Below are 21670 nucleotides of genomic sequence, written 5' to 3' on the forward strand. Positions count from 1 at the left end.
GGCTACCGCTGAATTTCATCTTCTTCTGTTTCATTCCTTTTTCTTTTGATGCTGTTCCCCTCGCTATACTTGCCCCTCATTTCTGTGCTCACATCGCCCTTAACGAGTTATATAGTAATAATATTGATTGTGGAATGAATTAAATGCAGTGAAATGAATTGAATGTATTTGCTAGGGTAGAAATTAGTTAAGATCCGACATGAAATGATACCAGGGCAAACTGGTCAGGTAAGCCGAACATAGAGCGAAAGAGGCGCCCAGAAGCAAAATGCAGTGAGTGCACTAGAACATCTTTTTCAGGAAACGCAAAAAGCTTCTTACTTACTTCATGTGGCAGATATTCGAAATTCCTTTTCATCATAGATTTATGCTTACCTAAGGAGTATATTTCTGACAATCCCTGAAATATTCGGCTTTTATTTTGCTAGTTATTACCTAAAATAATTTGGATTCACCGACTTTTGCCTCTGTTCCCAGGGATTAACAGAGGTATGCTTCTGTAGAGATCGATGCGCATATATTATCATTACATAAAAATAAAAAGACACCTTAATGCTGTTACAAAAGATTTAATGACTAAAACAGAATGTGATTTCAAAGTATGTGACATTAAACAATAGTTTGGAAGTAGTTCATACAAAGTATGTGGCATTAAACAACAGTTTGAGAGTAGTTAATACACTACTGGCCATTAAAATTGCCACACGACGAAGATTACGTGCTACAGACGCGAAATTTAACCGACAGGAAGATGATGCTGTGATATGCAAATGATTAGCTTTTCAGAGCATTCACACAAGGTTGGTGCCGGTGGCGACACCTACAACGTGATGACACGAGGAAAGTTTCCAACCGATTTCTCGTACACAAACAGCAGTTGACCGGCGTTCCCCGGTGAAACGTTGTTGTGATGCCTCGTGTAAGGAGGAGAAATGCGTACCATCACGTCTTTGATAAAGGTCGGATTGTAGCCTATCGCGATTGCTGTTTATCGTATCGCGACATTGCTGCTCACGTTGGTCGAGATCCAATGACTGTTAGCAGAATATGGAATCGGTGGGTTCAGGAGGGTAATACGGAACGCCGTGCTGGATCCCAACGGCCTCGTATCACTAGCAGTCGAGATGACAGGCATCTTATCCGCACGGCTGTAACTGATCGTACAGCCACGTCTCGATCCCTGAGTGAACAGATGGGGACGTTTGCCAGACAACAACCATCTGCACGAACAGTTCGACGACGTTTGCAGCAGCACGGACTATCAGCTCGGAGACCGTGGCTGCGGTTACCCTTAACGCTGCATCACAGACAGGAGCGCCTGCGATGGTGTATTCGACGACGAACCTGGGTGCACGAATGGCAAAACGTCATTTTTTCGGATGAATCCAGGATCTGTTTACAGCATCACGATGGTCGCATCCGTGTTTAGCGACATCGCGGTGAACGCACATTGGAAGCGTGTATTCGTCATCGCCATACTGGCGTATCACCCGGCGTGATAATATCGGGTGCCATTGGTTACACGTCTCATTCACCTTTTGTTCGCATTGACGGCACTTTGGGCAGTGGACGTTACATTTCAGATGTGTTACGACCTGTGGCTCTGCCCTTCATTTGGTTCCTGCGAGACCCTACGTTTCAGCAGGATAGTGCACGACCGGGCCTTTCTGGATACAGAAAATGTTTGACTGCTGCCCTGGCCAGCACATTCTCCAGATCTCTCACCAATAGAAAACGTCTGATCAATGGTGGCCGAGCAACTGGCTCGTCACAATACGCCAGTCACTTCTCTCGATGAACTGTGGTATCGTGTTGAAGCTGCATGGGCAGCTGTACCTGTACACGCCATCTGAGCTCTGTTTGACTCAATGCCCAGGCGTGTCAAGGCCGTTATTACGGCCAGAGGTGGTTGTTTTTGGTACTGATTTCTCAGGACGTATGCACCGAAATTGCGTGAAAATGTAATCACATGTCAGTTGTAGTATAATATATTTGTCCAATGAATACCCGATTACCATCCGCATTTCTTCTTGGTGTAGCAATTTTAATGTCCAGTGCTGTACGTCACAAGCTTTCGGGTCCTGTCCCGTCCCCTCTAAATTCCACTGGCAACTCATTTTCCTCTGGATGAATTTCAAAGTCTGAATCTTCATCTGCATTGTTTCCAGCTGTCTGACAATGGATTACGTTCTTGTAGGAAGCAAGTGTGCCCGAAATGCTTTTGGACCGGGAAATCAATATCCCTCACTTTAGCTTCCTTTAAGGATCTTCCAATTGTGATAACGTTTGGCTCCATGGACGAGTAGGCTTTGCCTCGTCTGCATATCCCTCGTCCTTCACCAGCGTCCATTCTGCAAGCCACTTCACCTCTTACTGGCGCGTTTCTTTGTTTACTTCTGGTGAAGTTCTACAGGGGGAAATCTGAACCGACATTGGCGAGGTGGCGTAATGACATCAGCAACTGCATCCTTCCAACACAGATTCTTGACATCTAATCCTAACTGCAAAACTATTCCGTGGTCCTCAAACACTTCATTGTACTCACTCGGTGAGTTAATAGTGACTTTAGACCTGAGAACCTTTTCTACTTGGCCATAAATTCTGTCGGGTGGTAGAAACGAATGTCCAACCATTGGACCATCTTCACTTGTTTCACAGGAGCTTCTTGTGTTAGACAACAGCACAGCGTACCCAACATCGTCTGGTTTTTGTTTTGATCTCCACAACTGTCTGACATCATTCGGATGGTATGGATGCCAGTCAGGATGGTATATGTTAACCTGTGATGTACACAAGACACAATTTCACTGGATCACTTTGCAAAGTCTGTTTCTTTCCATGTGTAATAATCCAAACTGATCTTCCCCGAGGTCGGCTTCTACCAGTTTTTCCATTCGTCTGTAAAGAATTCGTGTTAGTATTTTGCAGCCGTGACTTATTAAACTGATAGTTCGGTAATTTCACATCTGTCAACACTTGCTTTCTTTGGGATTGGAATTATTATATTCTTCTTGAAATCTGAGGGGTATTTCGCCTGTCTCATACATCTTGCTCACCAGATGGCAGAGTTTTGTCATGACTGGCTCTCCCAAGGCTATCAGTAGTTCTAATGAAATGTTGTCTACTCCCGGGGCCTTGTTTCGACTCAGGTCTTTCAGTGCTCTGTCAAACTCTTCACGCATATCATATCTCCCATTTCATCTTCATCTACATCCCCTTCAATTTCCATAATATTGTCCTCAAGAACATCGCCCCTGTATAGACCCTCTATATACTCCTTCCACCTTTCTGCTTTCCCTTCTTTGCTTAGAACTGGGTTTCCACCTGAGCTCTTGATATTCATACAACTGGTTCTCTTTTCTCCAAAGGTCTCTTTAATTTTCCTCTAGGCAGTATCTATCTTACCCCTAGTGAGATAAGCCTCTACATCCTTACATTTGTCCTCTAGCCATCCCTGCTTAGCCATTTTTTCATCTCCCTTCACTATCTGTATAATTTATTTTATTTCATCATACATTTCATCATTAAACTGATAGTTCGGTAATTCTCACATCTGTCAACGCCTGCTTTCTTTGGGATTGGAATTATAATATTCTTCTTGAGTTAAAACTAGCAGTAGGTAACTTTTACTCCTGATGGTACCGTTGAAAGCAGATGTCTGAAAGCTCGCGAATTTTGTTCGACGTAAAAACTGCGAAGATTTTATTCATTCAGAAGTTTTGATTGACATTAGTGTGGAATTTAGTCGGAGAATGGACGGGAAGTTGGGTGCGAGTGCAATTCACCGAGGTAAGGATGTGTTTGTGATGATTCCAGGAGGCGGCGGAGGCGGCAGCCGCGATGACTCTGAGCTGAGAGGGCGCGGCGGCGGAGGCGGAGGAGGCGGCGGAGGCGGGAGCGGCGGCCGGGCCTCCGGGGGCGGCCGCAGCCGCGACGACCCGCGGCGCCACACGCTGTCCGGCACGGCAGACCACCACCAGCACCAACAGCACCACCAGCACCACCAGCACCAGGCCATGGCCGGCCGCGCCATGGACCTCGAGGTGGGTGCCGCGGGCGTTGTCGTGCTGGAAAACGTTTTCAACTAATACGTGCCCAGTTCAGGAATACCTAATCAGGCTGTCTACTACTAGAAGGCATACCACTAAGGCAGATACGCTGCTTACACTGATTCATCGTGGTTGTGCGTTATCCCGTTGGAAAGCATCCCACTACCACATAGTTCAGGCATAGTTGGGTATTCTGCTGCCTGAAGCCATGTTACTATTGGAAATACTCCATACACACAGCTTCAGAGTGCTTGGGTGTTATCATGTTAGAAAGTAATCCACCAGAACATGCTCAGCCCCGACATTCGGAACAGTTGGCCATCTGCTGCCTGAAGCTATGCTGCTATTAGAAATGCTCTGTTTACACGTTTGAGTGTTATCCCACTGGAAAGCTATCTACTAAGACACGCTAAGTTCTAACGTGAAGCAGTTGAGAGTTCTACTGATTGAATGCATGCTGTTCTTACGAATACCCAGCTCACACAAATTCAGTATGGTTGTGTGTTATCCTGTTGGAAAACACTCCACTATGACATACTCAGTTCAGATTTTTGGAATAGCTGGGTACTCTACCGCCGGGAAGCACACTGTTATTAAAAACAATCCATTCATATAGATTGAGCATGGTTGTGTGTTATCCTGTTGGAAAACATTCCATTATGACATACTCAGTTCAGATTTTTGGAATAGCTGGGTACTCTACCGCCAGGAAGCACACTGTTATTAAAAATATTCCATTGATATAGATTCAGCATGGTTGTGTGTTATCCTATTGGAAAACACCCCATGATCCCATACTCAGTTCAGATGTTTGGAACAACTGGGTTCTCTACTGCTGGGAAGCATACACTACTAAAAATATTCCATTCATACAGGTCCGTCATGGTTGGGTGTTACCCTGTGGAAAAACTGTCCACTATGACATGTTCAGTTGAGACATTTCGAAATGGTTGGGCATTCTATTGCTGGAAGCATACTGCTTTTACTATTACTGATTCACCATTGTGCAATCAAACTGGAAAATACCTACCTATAATATCCAAGTTCAGGAATTTGAAGCAGACTGGCGTTCTCTGGCGTAAAGGCATGCTGATATTACAAAAGCAATGTTCACAGAGATTAATCATGATTAGGTGTTATCCTGTTGTAAAACATTCCACCAGAATATGCTCAGTTCTGGGATTTTGAGCATTTGCGCATTGTTCTACTTGAAGGCATGCTGCTATTACAAATATTCAGTTAACGTAGCTTCATCATGGTTGGGAGTTATCCTGTTGGAAAACGCATTGATTTTACATGCTCACTTCAGACATTTGGAGCAGTTATTCATTCTCTTAACTGAAGGCAAGCTGCTATAAAAGTACTCTCTCCACACAGGTTCATCATAGTTGGACTCTATTCTGTTGGAAAGCACTTCACCACTTAATGCTCTGTAATGACATTTGGAGCAGTTGGGATGTCCTGCTGGTGCAAATCATACAGCTATTACTAATACTACATTCAGGCATTTTCATTAAGGTTGGGTGTTAAGCTGTTGGAAAACATACCACTATAACACTCAAGAGGTATGTATCAGTTGGTCTTTCTGGTGCTGCGAATTATACTGCTAATACAAATACTCCAATCGCCAGGACTGTTCATGGCTGGCTTTTCTCCTCTTAGAAAGCTTTCTGCTAGGTCATGATCAGTTTTGACATTTGGAGCAGTTGGGCTTTCCACCACTTAGAAGGCAAACATTCTGTTCACACAGTTTGAGCATGGCTAGGTGTTATCTTGTTGAAAAACACTCTGCTAGGACATCATCAGTTTTGACAGTTGCAGCAGCTGGATGTTCTACTACATGGAGGCATGCTGCTGTTAGAAATACTTCTTTCACACGTTACTTGTGGTTGGATGTTATATTGTTAGAAAACACGCTGTTGGAACATGCTCTGTTCTGACAATTGGAGCAGTTGGGCATTCTTCTGATTGAAGGCATGTTCTATTGCAGATGCTCCGTTCACACGGATTCATCATGGTTGGTGTTACCTTGTTGGAAAACACATGCTCACTTCTGAAATTTTAAGCAGTCAGGTGTTCTCTTGCTTGAAGGCGTGCTCCTATTACAAACACTCTGTTCACACAGATTCATCATTGTTGGATATTAGACTGTTTAGGAACGTTCTGCTAGAACATGTTCAGTTCTTACATTTGGTGTTCTGCTGTTGGAGGGCATGGGAGGTTACAAATACACCACTAACACAAATTCATAATGGTTGGACATAATACTACTGGCAACGAATCCCCTGGGACATGCTCAGTTAGAATGTTTGAGTGTTCCATTGCTGGAAGGTATGCTATCATTATGTATAAGCCATTCACTCAGAATCATCCCTGTTAATCGTTATCATTTTGGAAAGCAATGAACTAGAACATGCTCAGTTCCAATATATGAAATGTTTGGGCATTGTACATGTGGAAAGCAAAATATTATTACAAATAATTCATTCACTGATGGTATGAGTAGGCATTATCTTGCTGGAAATATTCAAGTAGTATGCTCAGTTCAGAAAGTTGGGATGGAAAGTATTTTGCTAGAACGAAACCTCATATGACATATTGAGTGCAGTTTGACATTTATCACTGATATACTCTACATTCTTGTAGGAGAAGGTTATGTTTGATGTAATGAAATCGGCTAAATCCACATAATATGTGTTATTGTTAACGGTCTGTGCAGAGTTCTCATGCACATTATCCGCGTCATTTGCGGTAAAACTTATAGTGCATAAGATGCTTGACGCGTCCACATTTCATCTCAGTCTGGATCAAAAGCGTGCTCAGAGACAGACGTCGCTTCTTATTGCAAATGCTGCTTATATTCAGTCATAACACACAGAACTCAATTCAGTTGAAAATTATTTACATACATGAGATTCCGTGTGTAAGACCATCATCGTATCGACCACACAGCTGACCATGATATGTAGTTTGGTACATATTGTATGTTCCAACATTATGAAATGCCTCGAAGAAAACCTACTGACACATAGCCAGCACGGATTCAGAAAATATCACATGAGGTAATGAGTGCTGTCTACAGGGGATCCCAAGTTGATTCCATATTTATAGATTTCCTGTCAGCTTCTGACACCATTCCTGACAAGCAGCTTCTAATCAAACCCTGTGCCTATAGTGTATCGTCTCAGCCGCGCGACTGGATTCGTGTTTTCCTATCAGGGAGGTCGTCGAGAGAAACCAAAGTGATATCCGGGGTTCTCCAAGGAAGTGTTATATAAGCCCTCTGCTGTTCTTGCTCTACGTCAACGATTTAGGAGACAATCTGAGTTGACTGCAGTTGATGTTTTCGTTTACCGTGTGTAATTATAGTATAATAATATAATAATTTCACAATGATTTAGACAAGAAATGGAGCGAAAAGTGGCAATTTGAACCTAAATAATGAAGAGTGTGTAGTCGTCCACAAGAGTACAGATGAGTACGGCACTAAAATAATTCCATAAAATTTCGGTTACACGATAAATCACACAAATTTAAAGTATGTCGATTCAGTTACATATATAAGGATTATAATTACGAAAATTTAAAATTGGAACTATCTTATAGAAAATGTGGGAAGGGAGAAACGAAGAATGCGTAATATTGGCGGAATATGTAGAAGATGAACAAATGCGGTAAAGAGATTGCTACAGTACACTTGTCTGAGATTTCACTCTGCAGCGGAGTGTGCGCTGGTATGAAACTTCCTGGCAGATTAAAACTGTGTGCCGGACCGAGACTCTAACTCGGGACCTTTGCCAGAGTGAAAGTCTCATTCTGGAAACATCCCCGAGGCTGTGGCTAAGCCATGTCTCCGCAATATCCTTTCTTCCAGGACTGCTAGTTCTGCTAGGTTCGCAGGAGAGCTTCTGTGAAGTTTGGAAAGTAGGAGACGAGGTACTGGTGGAAGTAAAGCTGTAAGAACGGGGCGTGAGTCGCGCTTGGGTAGCTCAGATGGTAGAGCACTTGCCCGCGAAAGGCAAAGGTTCCGAGTTCGAGTCTCGGTCGGGCACACAGTTTTAATCTGCCAGGAAGTTTCAGTACACTTGCCTCTCCTCTTCTGCAGTATTTCTGCGCGGTGTGGGATCCTTACCAGATAGGACTGATGAAGGGCATCGAGAGAGTTAATAGAACAGCAGCTCGTTTTGTACAGTGGCGAAACAGGTGAGAGAGTCACGGATATGATAAGCAAGTTGCGGCTGCAATCGCTGAAAGAAAGGCATTTTTTATCAGATAGGAGTATATGGGTCCAGCGACCTTTTCAAGTCTCATTTACGATGTTTGTAAGCACTCAGAAGCGACGAATGAAAATTTGTACTAAGGTCAGGATTCGAACTGCGATCTCCCACTCACTAGGCGCTAGGCTAAACATTTCGACACCTCAGCACAGTAGCTTCGCACACCTGCATGAACTACGATAGCGTGGCCTCCCTCCTCAATCCAAATTCCGATTGGAGGTCCGCCCCCGGTAGCTGAGTGGTCAGCGTGACAGACTGTCAATCCAAAGGGCCCGGGTTCGATTCCCGGCTGGGTCGGAGATTTTCTCCGCTCAGGGACTGGGTGTTGTGTTGTCCTAATCATCATCATTTCATCCCCATCGATGCGCAGCTCGCCGAAGTGGCGTCAAATCGAAAGACCTGCACCAGGCGAGCGGTCTACCCGACGGGAGGCCCCAGCCACACGACATTTCGTTTCATTTTTTCCGATTGGAACTCAGTCTGAATATGTACATCAAGGGGAGTTTCGTTGTAGCGATGTCCTTTCGCGAAATGTCAATCACCAACGTTTTTCCTCCGAATGCGAAAATATTTCATTGACTCCCATGACGATCGTGACAAAATAAGAAAAATCAGAGCTCTTTTAGCTTGGAACGGTTGAACAATAGTCGAAAAGTGGTTCAGTGAACCTCCTGCTAATCACTTAAGTATGAATTGCAGAGTAGTCATTTAGATGTAGATGTTGAAACATCCCCTGAGAAAAATTTTATATTGATAGTGCTGGAAAACGTCTACGTTATTTGATTTTCAAACAGCTGAGCAAAACTGAACGTACTCAGACATTTACTAAACACAAAATATATTTAGCCCAACGCAAACTGACTTTCAATAATCCCTACAAAAGAATGGCCCTGACTAACAATAACCTATACCTTTCACGAATCACTTATCTCACAAAAATCGTCGTTACTCGAACTACCGCAATACAGCGAGCGTCAGTACTGCCAGCTAAATAAAAGATTCTAACTACTGATAGGCATGAAACTTCCTGGCAGATTAAAACTGTGTGCCCGACCGAGACTCGAACTCGGGACCTTTGCCTTTCGCGGGCAAGTGCTCTACCAACTGAGCTACCGAAGCACGACTCACGTCCGGTACCCACAGCTTTACTTCTGCCAGTATCTCGTCTCCTACCTTCCAAACTTTACAGAAGCTCTTCTGCGAACCATGCAGAACTAGCACTCCTGAAAGAAAGGATATAGCGGAGACATGGCTTAGCCACAGCCTGGGGGATGTTTCCAGAATGAGATTTTCACTCTGCAGCGGAGTGTGCGCTGATATGAAACTTCCTGGCAGACTGAAACTGTGTGCCCGACCGAGACTCGAACTCGGGACCTTTGCCTTTCGCGGGCAAGTGCTCTACCAACTGAGCTACCGAAGCACGACTCACGTCCGGTACCCACAGCTGTACTTCTGCCAGTATCTCGTCTCCTACCTTCCAAACTTTACAGAAGCTCTTCTGCGAACCATGCAGAACTAGCACTCCTGAAAGAAAGGATATAGCGGAGACATGGCTTAGCCACAGCCTGGGGGATGTTTCCAGAATGAGATTTTCACTCTGCAGCGGAGTGTGCGCTGATATGAAACTTCCTGGCAGATTAAAACTGTGTGCCCGACCGAGACTCGAACTCGGGACCTTTGCCTTTCGCGGGCAAGTGCTCTACCAACTGAGCTACCGAAGCACGACTCACGTCCGGTACCCACAGCTTTACTTCTGCCAGTATCTCGTCTCCTACCTTCCAAACTTTGCAGAAGCTCTTCTGCGAACCATGCAAAACTAGCACTCCTGAAAGAAAGGATATAGCGGAGACATGGCTTAGCCACAGCCTGGGGGATGTTTCCAGAATGAGATTTTCACTCTGCAGCGGAGTGTGCGCTGATATGAAACTTCCTGGCAGATTAAAACTGTGTGCCCGACCGAGACTCGAACTCGGGACCTTTGCCTTTCGCGGGCAAGTGCTCTACCAACTGAGCTACCGAAGCACGACTCACGTCCGGTACCCACAGCTTTACTTCTGCCAGTATCTCGTCTCCTACCTTCCAAACTTTACAGAAGCTCTTCTGCGAACCATGCAGAACTAGCACTCCTGAAAGAAAGGATATAGCGGAGACATGGCTTAGCCACAGCCTGGGGGATGTTTCCAGAATGAGATTTTCACTCTGCAGCGGAGTGTGCGCTGATATGAAACTTCCTGGCAGATTAAAACTGTGTGCCCGACCGAGACTCGAACTCGGGACCTTTGCCTTTCGCGGGCAAGTGCTCTACCAACTGAGCTACCGAAGCACGACTCACGTCCGGTACCCACAGCTTTACTTCTGCCAGTATCTCGTCTCCTACCTTCCAAACTTTACAGAAGCTCTTCTGCGAACCATGCAGAACTAGCACTCCTGAAAGAAAGGATATAGCGGAGACATGGCTTAGCCACAGCCTGGGGGATGTTTCCAGAATGAGATTTTCACTCTGCAGCGGAGTGTGCGCTGATATGAAACTTCCTGGCAGATTAAAACTGTGTGCCCGACCGAGACTCGAACTCGGGACCTTTGCCTTTCGCGGGCAAGTGCTCTACCAACTGAGCTACCGAAGCACGACTCACGTCCGGTACCCACAGCTTTACTTCTGCCAGTATCTCGTCTCCTACCTTCCAAACTTTACAGAAGCTCTTCTGCGAACCATGCAGAACTAGCACTCCTGAAAGAAAGGATATAGCGGAGACATGGCTTAGCCACAGCCTGGGGGATGTTTCCAGAATGAGATTTTCACTCTGCAGCGGAGTGTGCGCTGATATGAAACTTCCTGGCAGATTAAAACTGTGTGCCCGACCGAGACTCGAACTCGGGACCTTTGCCTTTCGCGGGCAAGTGCTCTACCAACTGAGCTACCGAAGCACGACTCACGTCCGGTACCCACAGCTTTACTTCTGCCAGTATCTCGTCTCCTACCTTCCAAACTTTACAGAAGCTCTTCTGCGAACCATGCAGAACTAGCACTCCTGAAAGAAAGGATATAGCGGAGACATGGCTTAGCCACAGCCTGGGGGATGTTTCCAGAATGAGATTTTCACTCTGCAGCGGAGTGTGCGCTGATATGAAACTTCCTGGCAGATTAAAACTGTGTGCCCGACCGAGACTCGAACTCGGGACCTTTGCCTTTCGCGGGCAAGTGCTCTACCAACTGAGCTACCGAAGCACGACTCACGTCCGGTACCCACAGCTTTACTTCTGCCAGTATCTCGTCTCCTACCTTCCAAACTTTACAGAAGCTCTTCTGCGAACCATGCAGAACTAGCACTCCTGAAAGAAAGGATATAGCGGAGACATGGCTTAGCCACAGCCTGGGGGATGTTTCCAGAATGAGATTTTCACTCTGCAGCGGAGTGTGCGCTGATATGAAACTTCCTGGCAGATTAAAACTGTGTGCCCGACCGAGACTCGAACTCGGGACCTTTGCCTTTCGCGGGCAAGTGCTCTACCAACTGAGCTACCGAAGCACGACTCACGTCCGGTACCCACAGCTTTACTTCTGCCAGTATCTCGTCTCCTACCTTCCAAACTTTACAGAAGCTCTTCTGCGAACCATGCAGAACTAGCACTCCTGAAAGAAAGGATATAGCGGAGACATGGCTTAGCCACAGCCTGGGGGATGTTTCCAGAATGAGATTTTCACTCTGCAGCGGAGTGTGCGCTGATATGAAACTTCCTGGCAGATTAAAACTGTGTGCCCGACCGAGACTCGAACTCGGGACCTTTGCCTTTCGCGGGCAAGTGCTCTACCAACTGAGCTACCGAAGCACGACTCACGTCCGGTACCCACAGCTTTACTTCTGCCAGTATCTCGTCTCCTACCTTCCAAACTTTACAGAAGCTCTTCTGCGAACCATGCAGAACTAGCACTCCTGAAAGAAAGGATATAGCGGAGACATGGCTTAGCCACAGCCTGGGGGATGTTTCCAGAATGAGATTTTCACTCTGCAGCGGAGTGTGCGCTGATATGAAACTTCCTGGCAGATTAAAACTGTGTGCCCGACCGAGACTCGAACTCGGGACCTTTGCCTTTCGCGGGCAAGTGCTCTACCAACTGAGCTACCGAAGCACGACTCACGTCCGGTACCCACAGCTTTACTTCTGCCAGTATCTCGTCTCCTACCTTCCAAACTTTACAGAAGCTCTTCTGCGAACCATGCAGAACTAGCACTCCTGAAAGAAAGGATATAGCGGAGACATGGCTTAGCCACAGCCTGGGGGATGTTTCCAGAATGAGATTTTCACTCTGCAGCGGAGTGTGCGCTGATATGAAACTTCCTGGCAGATTAAAACTGTGTGCCCGACCGAGACTCGAACTCGGGACCTTTGCCTTTCGCGGGCAAGTGCTCTACCAACTGAGCTACCGAAGCACGACTCACGTCCGGTACCCACAGCTTTACTTCTGCCAGTATCTCGTCTCCTACCTTCCAAACTTTACAGAAGCTCTTCTGCGAACCATGCAGAACTAGCACTCCTGAAAGAAAGGATATAGCGGAGACATGGCTTAGCCACAGCCTGGGGGATGTTTCCAGAATGAGATTTTCACTCTGCAGCGGAGTGTGCGCTGATATGAAACTTCCTGGCAGATTAAAACTGTGTGCCCGACCGAGACTCGAACTCGGGACCTTTGCCTTTCGCGGGCAAGTGCTCTACCAACTGAGCTACCGAAGCACGACTCACGTCCGGTACCCACAGCTTTACTTCTGCCAGTATCTCGTCTCCTACCTTCCAAACTTTACAGAAGCTCTTCTGCGAACCATGCAGAACTAGCACTCCTGAAAGAAAGGATATTGCGGAGACATGGCTTAGCCACAGCCTGGGGGATGTTTCCAGAATGAGATTTTCACTCTGCAGCGGAGTGTGCGCTGATATGAAACTTCCTGGCAGATTAAAACTGTGTGCCCGACCGAGACTCGAACTCGGGACCTTTGCCTTTCGCGGGCAAGTGCTCTACCAACTGAGCTACCGAAGCACGACTCACGTCCGGTACCCACAGCTTTACTTCTGCCAGTATCTCGTCTCCTACCTTCCAAACTTTACAGAAGCTCTTCTGCGAACCATGCAGAACTAGCACTCCTGAAAGAAAGGATATAGCGGAGACATGGCTTAGCCACAGCCTGGGGGATGTTTCCAGAATGAGATTTTCACTCTGCAGCGGAGTGTGCGCTGATATGAAACTTCCTGGCAGATTAAAACTGTGTGCCCGACCGAGACTCGAACTCGGGACCTTTGCCTTTCGCGGGCAAGTGCTCTACCAACTGAGCTACCGAAGCACGACTCACGTCCGGTACCCACAGCTTTACTTCTGCCAGTATCTCGTCTCCTACCTTCCAAACTTTACAGAAGCTCTTCTGCGAACCATGCAGAACTAGCACTCCTGAAAGAAAGGATATAGCGGAGACATGGCTTAGCCACAGCCTGGGGGATGTTTCCAGAATGAGATTTTCACTCTGCAGCGGAGTGTGCGCTGATATGAAACTTCCTGGCAGATTAAAACTGTGTGCCCGACCGAGACTCGAACTCGGGACCTTTGCCTTTCGCGGGCAAGTGCTCTACCAACTGAGCTACCGAAGCACGACTCACGTCCGGTACCCACAGCTTTACTTCTGCCACTATCTCGTCTCCTACCTTCCAAACTTTATAGAAGCTCTCCTGCGAACGTTGTAGAACTAGCACTCCTAAAAGAAAGCTTCTGTAAAGTTTGGAAGGTAGGAGACGAGGTACTGGCAGAAGTAAAGCTGTGAGGATGGGGCGTGAGTCGTGCTTGGGTAGCTCAGTTGGTAGAGCACTTGCCCGCGAAAGGCAAAGGTCCCGAGTTCGAGTCTCGGTCCGGCACACAGTTTTAATCTGTCAGGAAGTTTCAAATTCTTAATTTTCGCTGTTTTATGAAGAACTGTTCGTAAAAGTTTTTTAAATTAAGAAAACATAACAATTTAATTTTTTGAGGCAAATATGTAAAACCAAATCCTCTTTAATTGGACTATGTCCATCGTTTTATACCACAGAGGTAAATAAGTATCGTAGAAACGTGAAAAACAATCATTTTCACAGCACCCAGGACATCATACAAAGGCTACATTTTTACATTTGCTACTGTATCATTACAATATGAACCTAACAGAACTGATCTGGAGCCAGGCTGCGGGATTTGACCCGATTAATGACAAGACTGCTGAACGCTGGTGGGATACAAAACGGCTCGTCATAAAAGAAGAAGAGAAAATGCTGCGCCTGGTTGGCTTCGTGGGTTCTGTTGTTGATAAGCTCGTTATCCACGTAGCAGGTGACACGTACAGAACTGAAATGTATTTCTCGGATTCGGGTAAGGAAGGAGCTAAGAGATTACCTGACGACTGACTGCAAGTAATAGCTTCAGTGGATTCAATATTTAATTATACGGTGAAATACTTCAATACTCTCGTACATTACACACAGCTTATGCAGAAAAATTACCCTGTCGTTGAGTTAGGAATTTTCATTACTCTTGTTTTTTATTACAACAGTACGTCAGCTAAAAACGATAACGTGTTGAGGTTTTGGTCTAGTCGTCTAAGGAGCGTACTGTGGGAGATTCGCAGTGTATTATTTCATTCTGCTTAAACATTAAACGACATTTGAAGCTGTATTGCTCCTCTGCTCGTCTCTGTTTACGTGTGAACTGCAGCTGGCCACGTGACTGCAGTGTAGCTGTACCAGCTGACCGGCCAGTGCTGTCCAAGTTAATGCGCCGCGAAAGTCGTTGTCCCGTATTACCGCTAACTCGACGCGCGCGTAACGCACAGCACAAAACCTACCATTCTTACCGTACTTCACAGTAATTGAGAAAGCTTGGCTGCAGTCCCACGTGAAATAGAAATCCCATGATGTTCCAGGAAACGCGGAAGAACACGAGGCGTGTTTCTTAAGTAGGTACCGCTTTGAAATTAAAAAAAAAGGACGTGCTAAGATATATCAATAACTTCATTTTTACATGAAAGACTGTACCTTAATCTACTTTTCTGCATAATTTCCGTCAATACTGAGGCACTTGTCATAACGTTGTACCAGTTTTTGAATACCCTCCTAATAGAAGTCTGCCGCCCGACTTGCTAACCACTGCATCACCACTGTTTTGACTTCATCATCGTCTCGAAGACGCTGACCGCCCAGGTGTTTCTTCAAGTGCAGGAACAGACGGTAGTCACTGGGCGCAAGATGAGGGCTGTACGGATGATGATCTAGAGTTTCCCATCGAAAAGATGTGGTGAGATCTTTGGTCTGATTCGCCACGTTGGACGGGCAAAACGATGCCCTTGCTCAACTTCCGTGGACTGTTGCTTTGATTCTGGTGTGACGTAGGCCACCCACGTTTCATCGCCCGTAACAATTTGGCTCGACAAACCGTCACAGTCGTTGTGGTACCGCTCAAGGAAAGTCAATGCACTGTCTAAACGTTTGGTTTTGTGCACATCCTTCACCATTTTCGGTACCCAACGTGCGCACAATTTTCGGTAACTCAAGTGCTCGGTCACAATGCCATACAAAACACCACGAGAAACATTAGGAAAGTCATCCCGCAAGGAGGAAACCGTAAAGCGTCTGTTTCCTCTCACCTTATTGTCCATTTCCTGCACCAAACTCTCATTAACGACCGAAGTACGCCCACTCCGTTGTTCATCGAGCACATTTGTGCGGCCATCTTTAAATGTTCTCACCCACTTTCTTACCATTCCATCACTCATAATGTTTTCTCCGTAAACTGCACAGATCTCACGATGAATATCGATCGCTTGTAGGCCTTCAGCACTAAGAAATCTTATAACAGGCCGTACTTCACAGTCTGCGGGACTCACGATTATCGTAAACAAGGAAGGATCAGACTGTAATGGCGTTAGTGCGTAGATGAAGGTACAGGCTTTCATGTAAAAAGAAAATTATTGGGATATCTTAGCAGGTCTGTTTTTAATTTCAAAACAGCATTTACTTAAAAAACACGCCTCGTACATCGTGCAATGCTTACATCAGGTTTATTCTTATGATGAACGGATTATATCAGTGCAGACATTCGGCATGGTGAGGAATGCATACCGCTAAACCATGCTAGCAGAAGCGGGTATCGTATTGCTATAACGTATTCTGCACAGACATTTTCAAAGCGGACAATCAGCATTGTTGTGCGTTATCTTATTGAAAACTATCCCAAATTCGGCAAGGACGTTCTGTCTTTAGATATAAACTGACAATGTTGAGTGTTTATGGAAAAAGTTCAAGGCAATCGTAAAATGCGTTTTAGACAGGTACGTGCCGAGTACAACAGTGAGGGATGGGAAAAACCCACCGTGGTTCCACAAAACAGTTAGGAAACTACTGCGAAAGCAAAGAGAGCTTCACTGCAAATTTAAACGCAGCCAGAACCTCTCAGACAAACAGAAGCTAAACGATGTCAAAGTTAGCGTAAGGAGGGCTATGCGTGACGCGTTCAGTGAATTCGAAAGTAAAATTCTATGTACCGACTTGACAGAAAATCCTAGGAAGTTCTGGTCTTACGTTAAATTAGTAAGTGGATCGAAACAGCATATCGAGACACTCTGGGATGATAATGGCATTGAAACAGAGGATGACACGCGTAAAGCTGTTTCACAGAGGAAGGCCGCACTGCAGTTCCTTCTCTAAATCCTCGCACAAACAAAAAATGGCTGACATCGCAATAAAAGCAAACGGGATACCAATTCGATTCTACACGGAGTACGCGAAAGAACTTGCCCCCCTTCTAACAGCCGTGTACCGCAAGTCTCTAGAGGAACGGAAGGTTCCAAGTGATTGGAAAAGAGCAGAGGTAGTCCCAGTTTTCAAGAAGGGTCGTCGAGCAGATGCGCAAAACTATAGACGTATATCTCTGACGTCGATCTGTTGTAGAATTTTAGAACAGGTTTTTTGCTCGCCTATCATGTCGTTTCTGGAAACCCAGAATCTACTCTGTAGGAATCAACATGGATTCCGGAAACAGCGATCGTGTGAAACCCAGCTGGCTTTATTTGTTCATGAGACCCAGAAAATATTAGATACAGGCTCCCAGGTAGATGCCATTTTCCTTGACTTCCGGAAGGCGTTCGATACAGTTCCGCACTGTCGCCTGATAAACAAAGTAAGAGCCTACGGAATATCAGACCAGCTGTGTGGCAGGATTGAAGAGTTTTTAGCAAACAGAACACAACATGTTGTTCTCAATGGAGAGACGTCTACAGACGTTAAAGTAACCTCTGGCGTGCCACAGGGGAGTGTTATGGGACCATTGCTTTTCACAATATATATAAATGACCTAGTTGATAGTGTCGGAAGTTCCATGCGGCTTTTCGCGGATGATGCTGTAGTATACAGAGAAGTTGCAGCATTAGAAAATTGCAGCGAAATGCAGGAAGATCTGCAGCGGATAGGCACTTGGTGCAGGGAGTGGCAACTGACCCTTAACATAGACAAATGTAATGATTGCGAATACATAGTAAGAAGGATCCTTTATTGTATGATTATATGATAGCGGAACAAACGCTGGTAGCAGTTACTTCTGTAAAATATCTGGGAATATGCGTACGGAACGATTTGAAGTGGAATGATCATATAAAATTAATTGTTGGTAAGGCGGGTACCAGGTCGAGATTCATTGGGAGAGTCCTTAGAAAATGTAGTCCATCGACAAAGGTTGAGTATTGCTCATCAGTGTGGGATCCGTACCAATTCGGGTTGACAAACGAGATAGAGAAGATCCAAAGAAGAGCGGCGTGTTTCGTCACAGGGTTATTTGGTAAGCGTGATAGCGTTACGGAGATGTTTAACAAACTCAAGTGGCAGACTCTGCAAGAGTGGCGCTCTGCATCGCGGTGTAGCTTGCTCGCCAGGTTTCGAGAGGGTGCGTTTCTGGATGAGGTATCGAATATATTGCTTCCCCCTACTTATACCTCCCGAGGAGATCACGAATGTAAAATTAGAGAGATTCGAGCGCGCACGGAGGCTTTCCGGCAGTCGTTCTTCCCGCGAACCGTGCGCGACTGTAACAGGAAAGGGAGGTAATGCAGTGGCACGTAAAGTGCCCTCCGCCACACACCGTTGGTTGGCTTGCGAAGTATAAATGTAGATGTAGATGACAAAAGTCTTGGTATAGCGATATGCACGTGCAGAAATGGCGGTAGGATCGCGTACACAAGGTAAAAAAGGGCAGTGCACCGGCGGAACGGTCATTTGTACTCAGGTGGTTCATGCGAAAACGTTTGCGACATGATTTTGGCCAGTGACGGCAATTAACATCTTGCAGAAACACTAATATTTCACTGCCTCTTCTTTCTCACTCTGCGTAATTCCTTGGTTCCTTTTCTGGCGAAATATCAACTTCGGCAACTGCTGTTGTGGATATAATGCAGTGTTTGGGTTTGCACATCGTTACCACTGTTGTCGGTTACTCGTCGACAAAGCAGTTCCACCACACTCTGTAGCCTCGCGCTGTGCTCATCATTGGATACCTCCAATCCTGCGCCCTGTTGTCATTAGCAGCCATTACTGTGGTTGCATGGTAAACAATATTGCAGGCACGGAATGCCGTAAGTATAATTCGTGTTTTGCGACTTGACAGTCACGGGTTCCTTGTGGGTGTCCGTCAAACAAGGAGCTCGTTTTTCCAGCCCTGCGAACAAAGCTCTCACCATTTTGGAAGATAGGAATGGCCACAGCATACTAATCATGAAGATGTGGAAGAAAGACCAGCACTTGATCACCGTGAAAGCTGAAATGAATATGACGCTTCGCGGCGATTGCACCTACGGCACAATGAGTCGTTTTACCAGCAGTGTGATGAAGGTGTGTAGTTCAGACTGGAGGTGGTTTTATAATGTCTTAGGCAAGTTCCTCGTACCGTGACCTGGACCCACACATTCACGTTGCCTTGGACTTCATGTGCAAGTTTCTCGTACTGTGACCTGGGCCCACACATTCACATTGCCTCGGGCTTCACGTCCAAGTTCCTCGTACCGTGACCTGGACCCACACATTCACGTTGCCTTGGACTTCATGTGCAAGTTTCTCGTACTGTGACCTGGGCCCACACATTCACATTGCCTCGGGCTTCACGTCCAAGTTCCTCGTACCGTGACCTGGACCCACACATTCACGTTGCCTTGGACTTCATGTGCAAGTTTCTCGTACTGTGACCTGGGCCCACACATTCACATTGCCTCGGGCTTCACGTCCAAGTTCCTCGTACCGTGACCTGGACCCACACATTCGCATTGCCTCGGACTTCATGCCCAAGTTTCTCGTACCGTGACCTGGGCCGTCACATTCACATTGCCTCGGACTTCATGTCCAAGTTTTTCATACCGTGACCTGGGCCCACACATTCACGTTGCCTCGGACTTCATGCCCAAGTTTGTCGTACCGTGACCTGGGCCCACACATTCTCATTGCCTTGGACTTAATGTCCAAGTTTCTCGTACTGTGACCTCGGCCCACACATTCACATTGCCTCGGACTTCATGCCCAAGTTTCTCGTACCGTGATCTGGGCCCACACATTCACGTTGGCTTGGACTTCATGTCCAAGTTTCTCATACTGTGACCTGGGCCCACACATTCACATTGCCTCGGACTTCATGTCCAAGTTTCTCGTACCATGACCTGGGCCGTCACATTCACATTGCCTCAGACTTCATGTCCAAGTTTTTCATACCGTGACCTGGGCCCACACATTCACGTTGCCTCGGACTTCATGCCCAAGTTTGTCGTACCGTGACCTGGGCCCACACATTCTCATTGCCTTGGACTTCATGTCCAAGTTTCTCGTACTGTGACCTCGGCCCACACATTCACATTGCCTTGGACTTCATGCCCAAGTTTCTCGTACCGTGATCTGGGCCCACACATTCACGTTGGCTTGGACTTCATGTCCAAGTTTCTCGTACTGTGACCTCGGCCCACACATTCACATTGCTTTGGACTTCATGTGCAAGTTTCTTGTACTGTGACCTGGGCCCACACATTCACATTGCCTCGGACTTCATGCCCAAGTTTCTCGTTCCGTGACCTGGGCCGTCACATTCACATTGCCTCGGACTTAATGTCCAAATTTTTCATACCGTGACCTGGGCCCACACATTCATGTTGCCTCGGACTTCATGCCCAAGTTTGTCGTACCGTGACCTGGGCCCACACATTCTCATTGCCTTGGACTTCATGTCCAAGTTTCTCGTACTGTGACCTTGGCCCACACATTCACATTGCCTCGGACTTCATGCCCAAGTTTCTCGTACCGTGATCTGGGCCCACACATTCACGTTGACTTGGACTTCATGTCCAAGTTTCTCGTACTGTGACCTCGGCCCACACATTCACATTGCTTTGGACTTCATGTGCAAGTTTCTCGTACTGTGACCTGGGCCCACACATTCACATTGCCTCGGACTTCATGTCCAAGTTTCTTGTACTGTGACCTGGGCCCACATATTCATGTTGGCTCGGACTTCATGTCCAAGTTTCTCATACTGTGATCTGGGCCCATCCATTCACATTGCCTCGGACTTCATGCCCAAGTTCCTCGTACTGTGACCTGGGCTGTCACATTCACATTGCCTCGGACTTCACGTGCAAGTTTCTCGTACTGTGACCTGGGCCCACACATTCACATTGCCTCGGACGTCATGCCCAAGTTTCTCGTACCGTGATCTGGGCCCACACATTCACGTTGACTTGGACTTCATGTCCAAGTTTCTCGTACTGTGACCTCGGCCCACACATTCACATTGCTTTGGACTTCATGTGCAAGTTTCTCGTACTGTGACCTGGGCTGTCACATTCACATTGCCTCGGACTTCATGTGCAAGTTTCTCGTACTGTGACCTGGCCCCCCCCACATTCACATTGCTTCGGATTTTATGTGCAAGTTTCTCGTACTGTGACCTGGGCCCACACATTCACATTGCCTCGGACGTCATGCCCAAGTGTCTCGTACCGTGATCTGGGCCCACACATTCACGTTGACTTGGACTTCATGTCCAAGTTTCTCGTACTGTGACCTCGGCCCACACATTCACATTGCTTTGGACTTCATGTGCAAGTTTCTCGTACTGTGACCTGGGCTGTCACATTCACATTGCCTCGGACTTCATGTCCAAGTTTCTTGTACTGTGACCTGGGCCCACATATTCATGTTGGATCGGACTTCATGTCCAAGTTTCTCATACTGTGATCTGGGCCCATACATTCACATTGCCTCGGACTTCATGCCCAAGTTCCTCGTACTGTGACCTGGGCTGTCACATTCACA

General features: G+C 46.4%; 1 protein-coding gene across 1 annotated transcript in view; it reads left to right on the forward strand.

Annotated features, from left to right (window-relative positions):
* The first annotated feature begins 3904 nt into the window (after positions 1–3904).
* The window catches only part of LOC126426706 (coiled-coil domain-containing protein CG32809-like), a 152308-nt gene continuing 134542 nt past the window's right edge, over positions 3905–21670 (forward strand). Inside the window, exon 1 of the mRNA XM_050088628.1 lies at positions 3905–4043. Within this exon, the coding sequence (XP_049944585.1) occupies positions 4017–4043 (27 nt within the window). The 5' untranslated portion in view covers positions 3905–4016. The remainder of the gene's footprint in view (positions 4044–21670) is intronic.

The sequence above is a fragment of the Schistocerca serialis genome, chromosome 11, assembly GCF_023864345.2.
Source record: "Schistocerca serialis cubense isolate TAMUIC-IGC-003099 chromosome 11, iqSchSeri2.2, whole genome shotgun sequence".
Lineage (NCBI taxonomy): Eukaryota > Metazoa > Arthropoda > Insecta > Orthoptera > Acrididae > Schistocerca > Schistocerca serialis.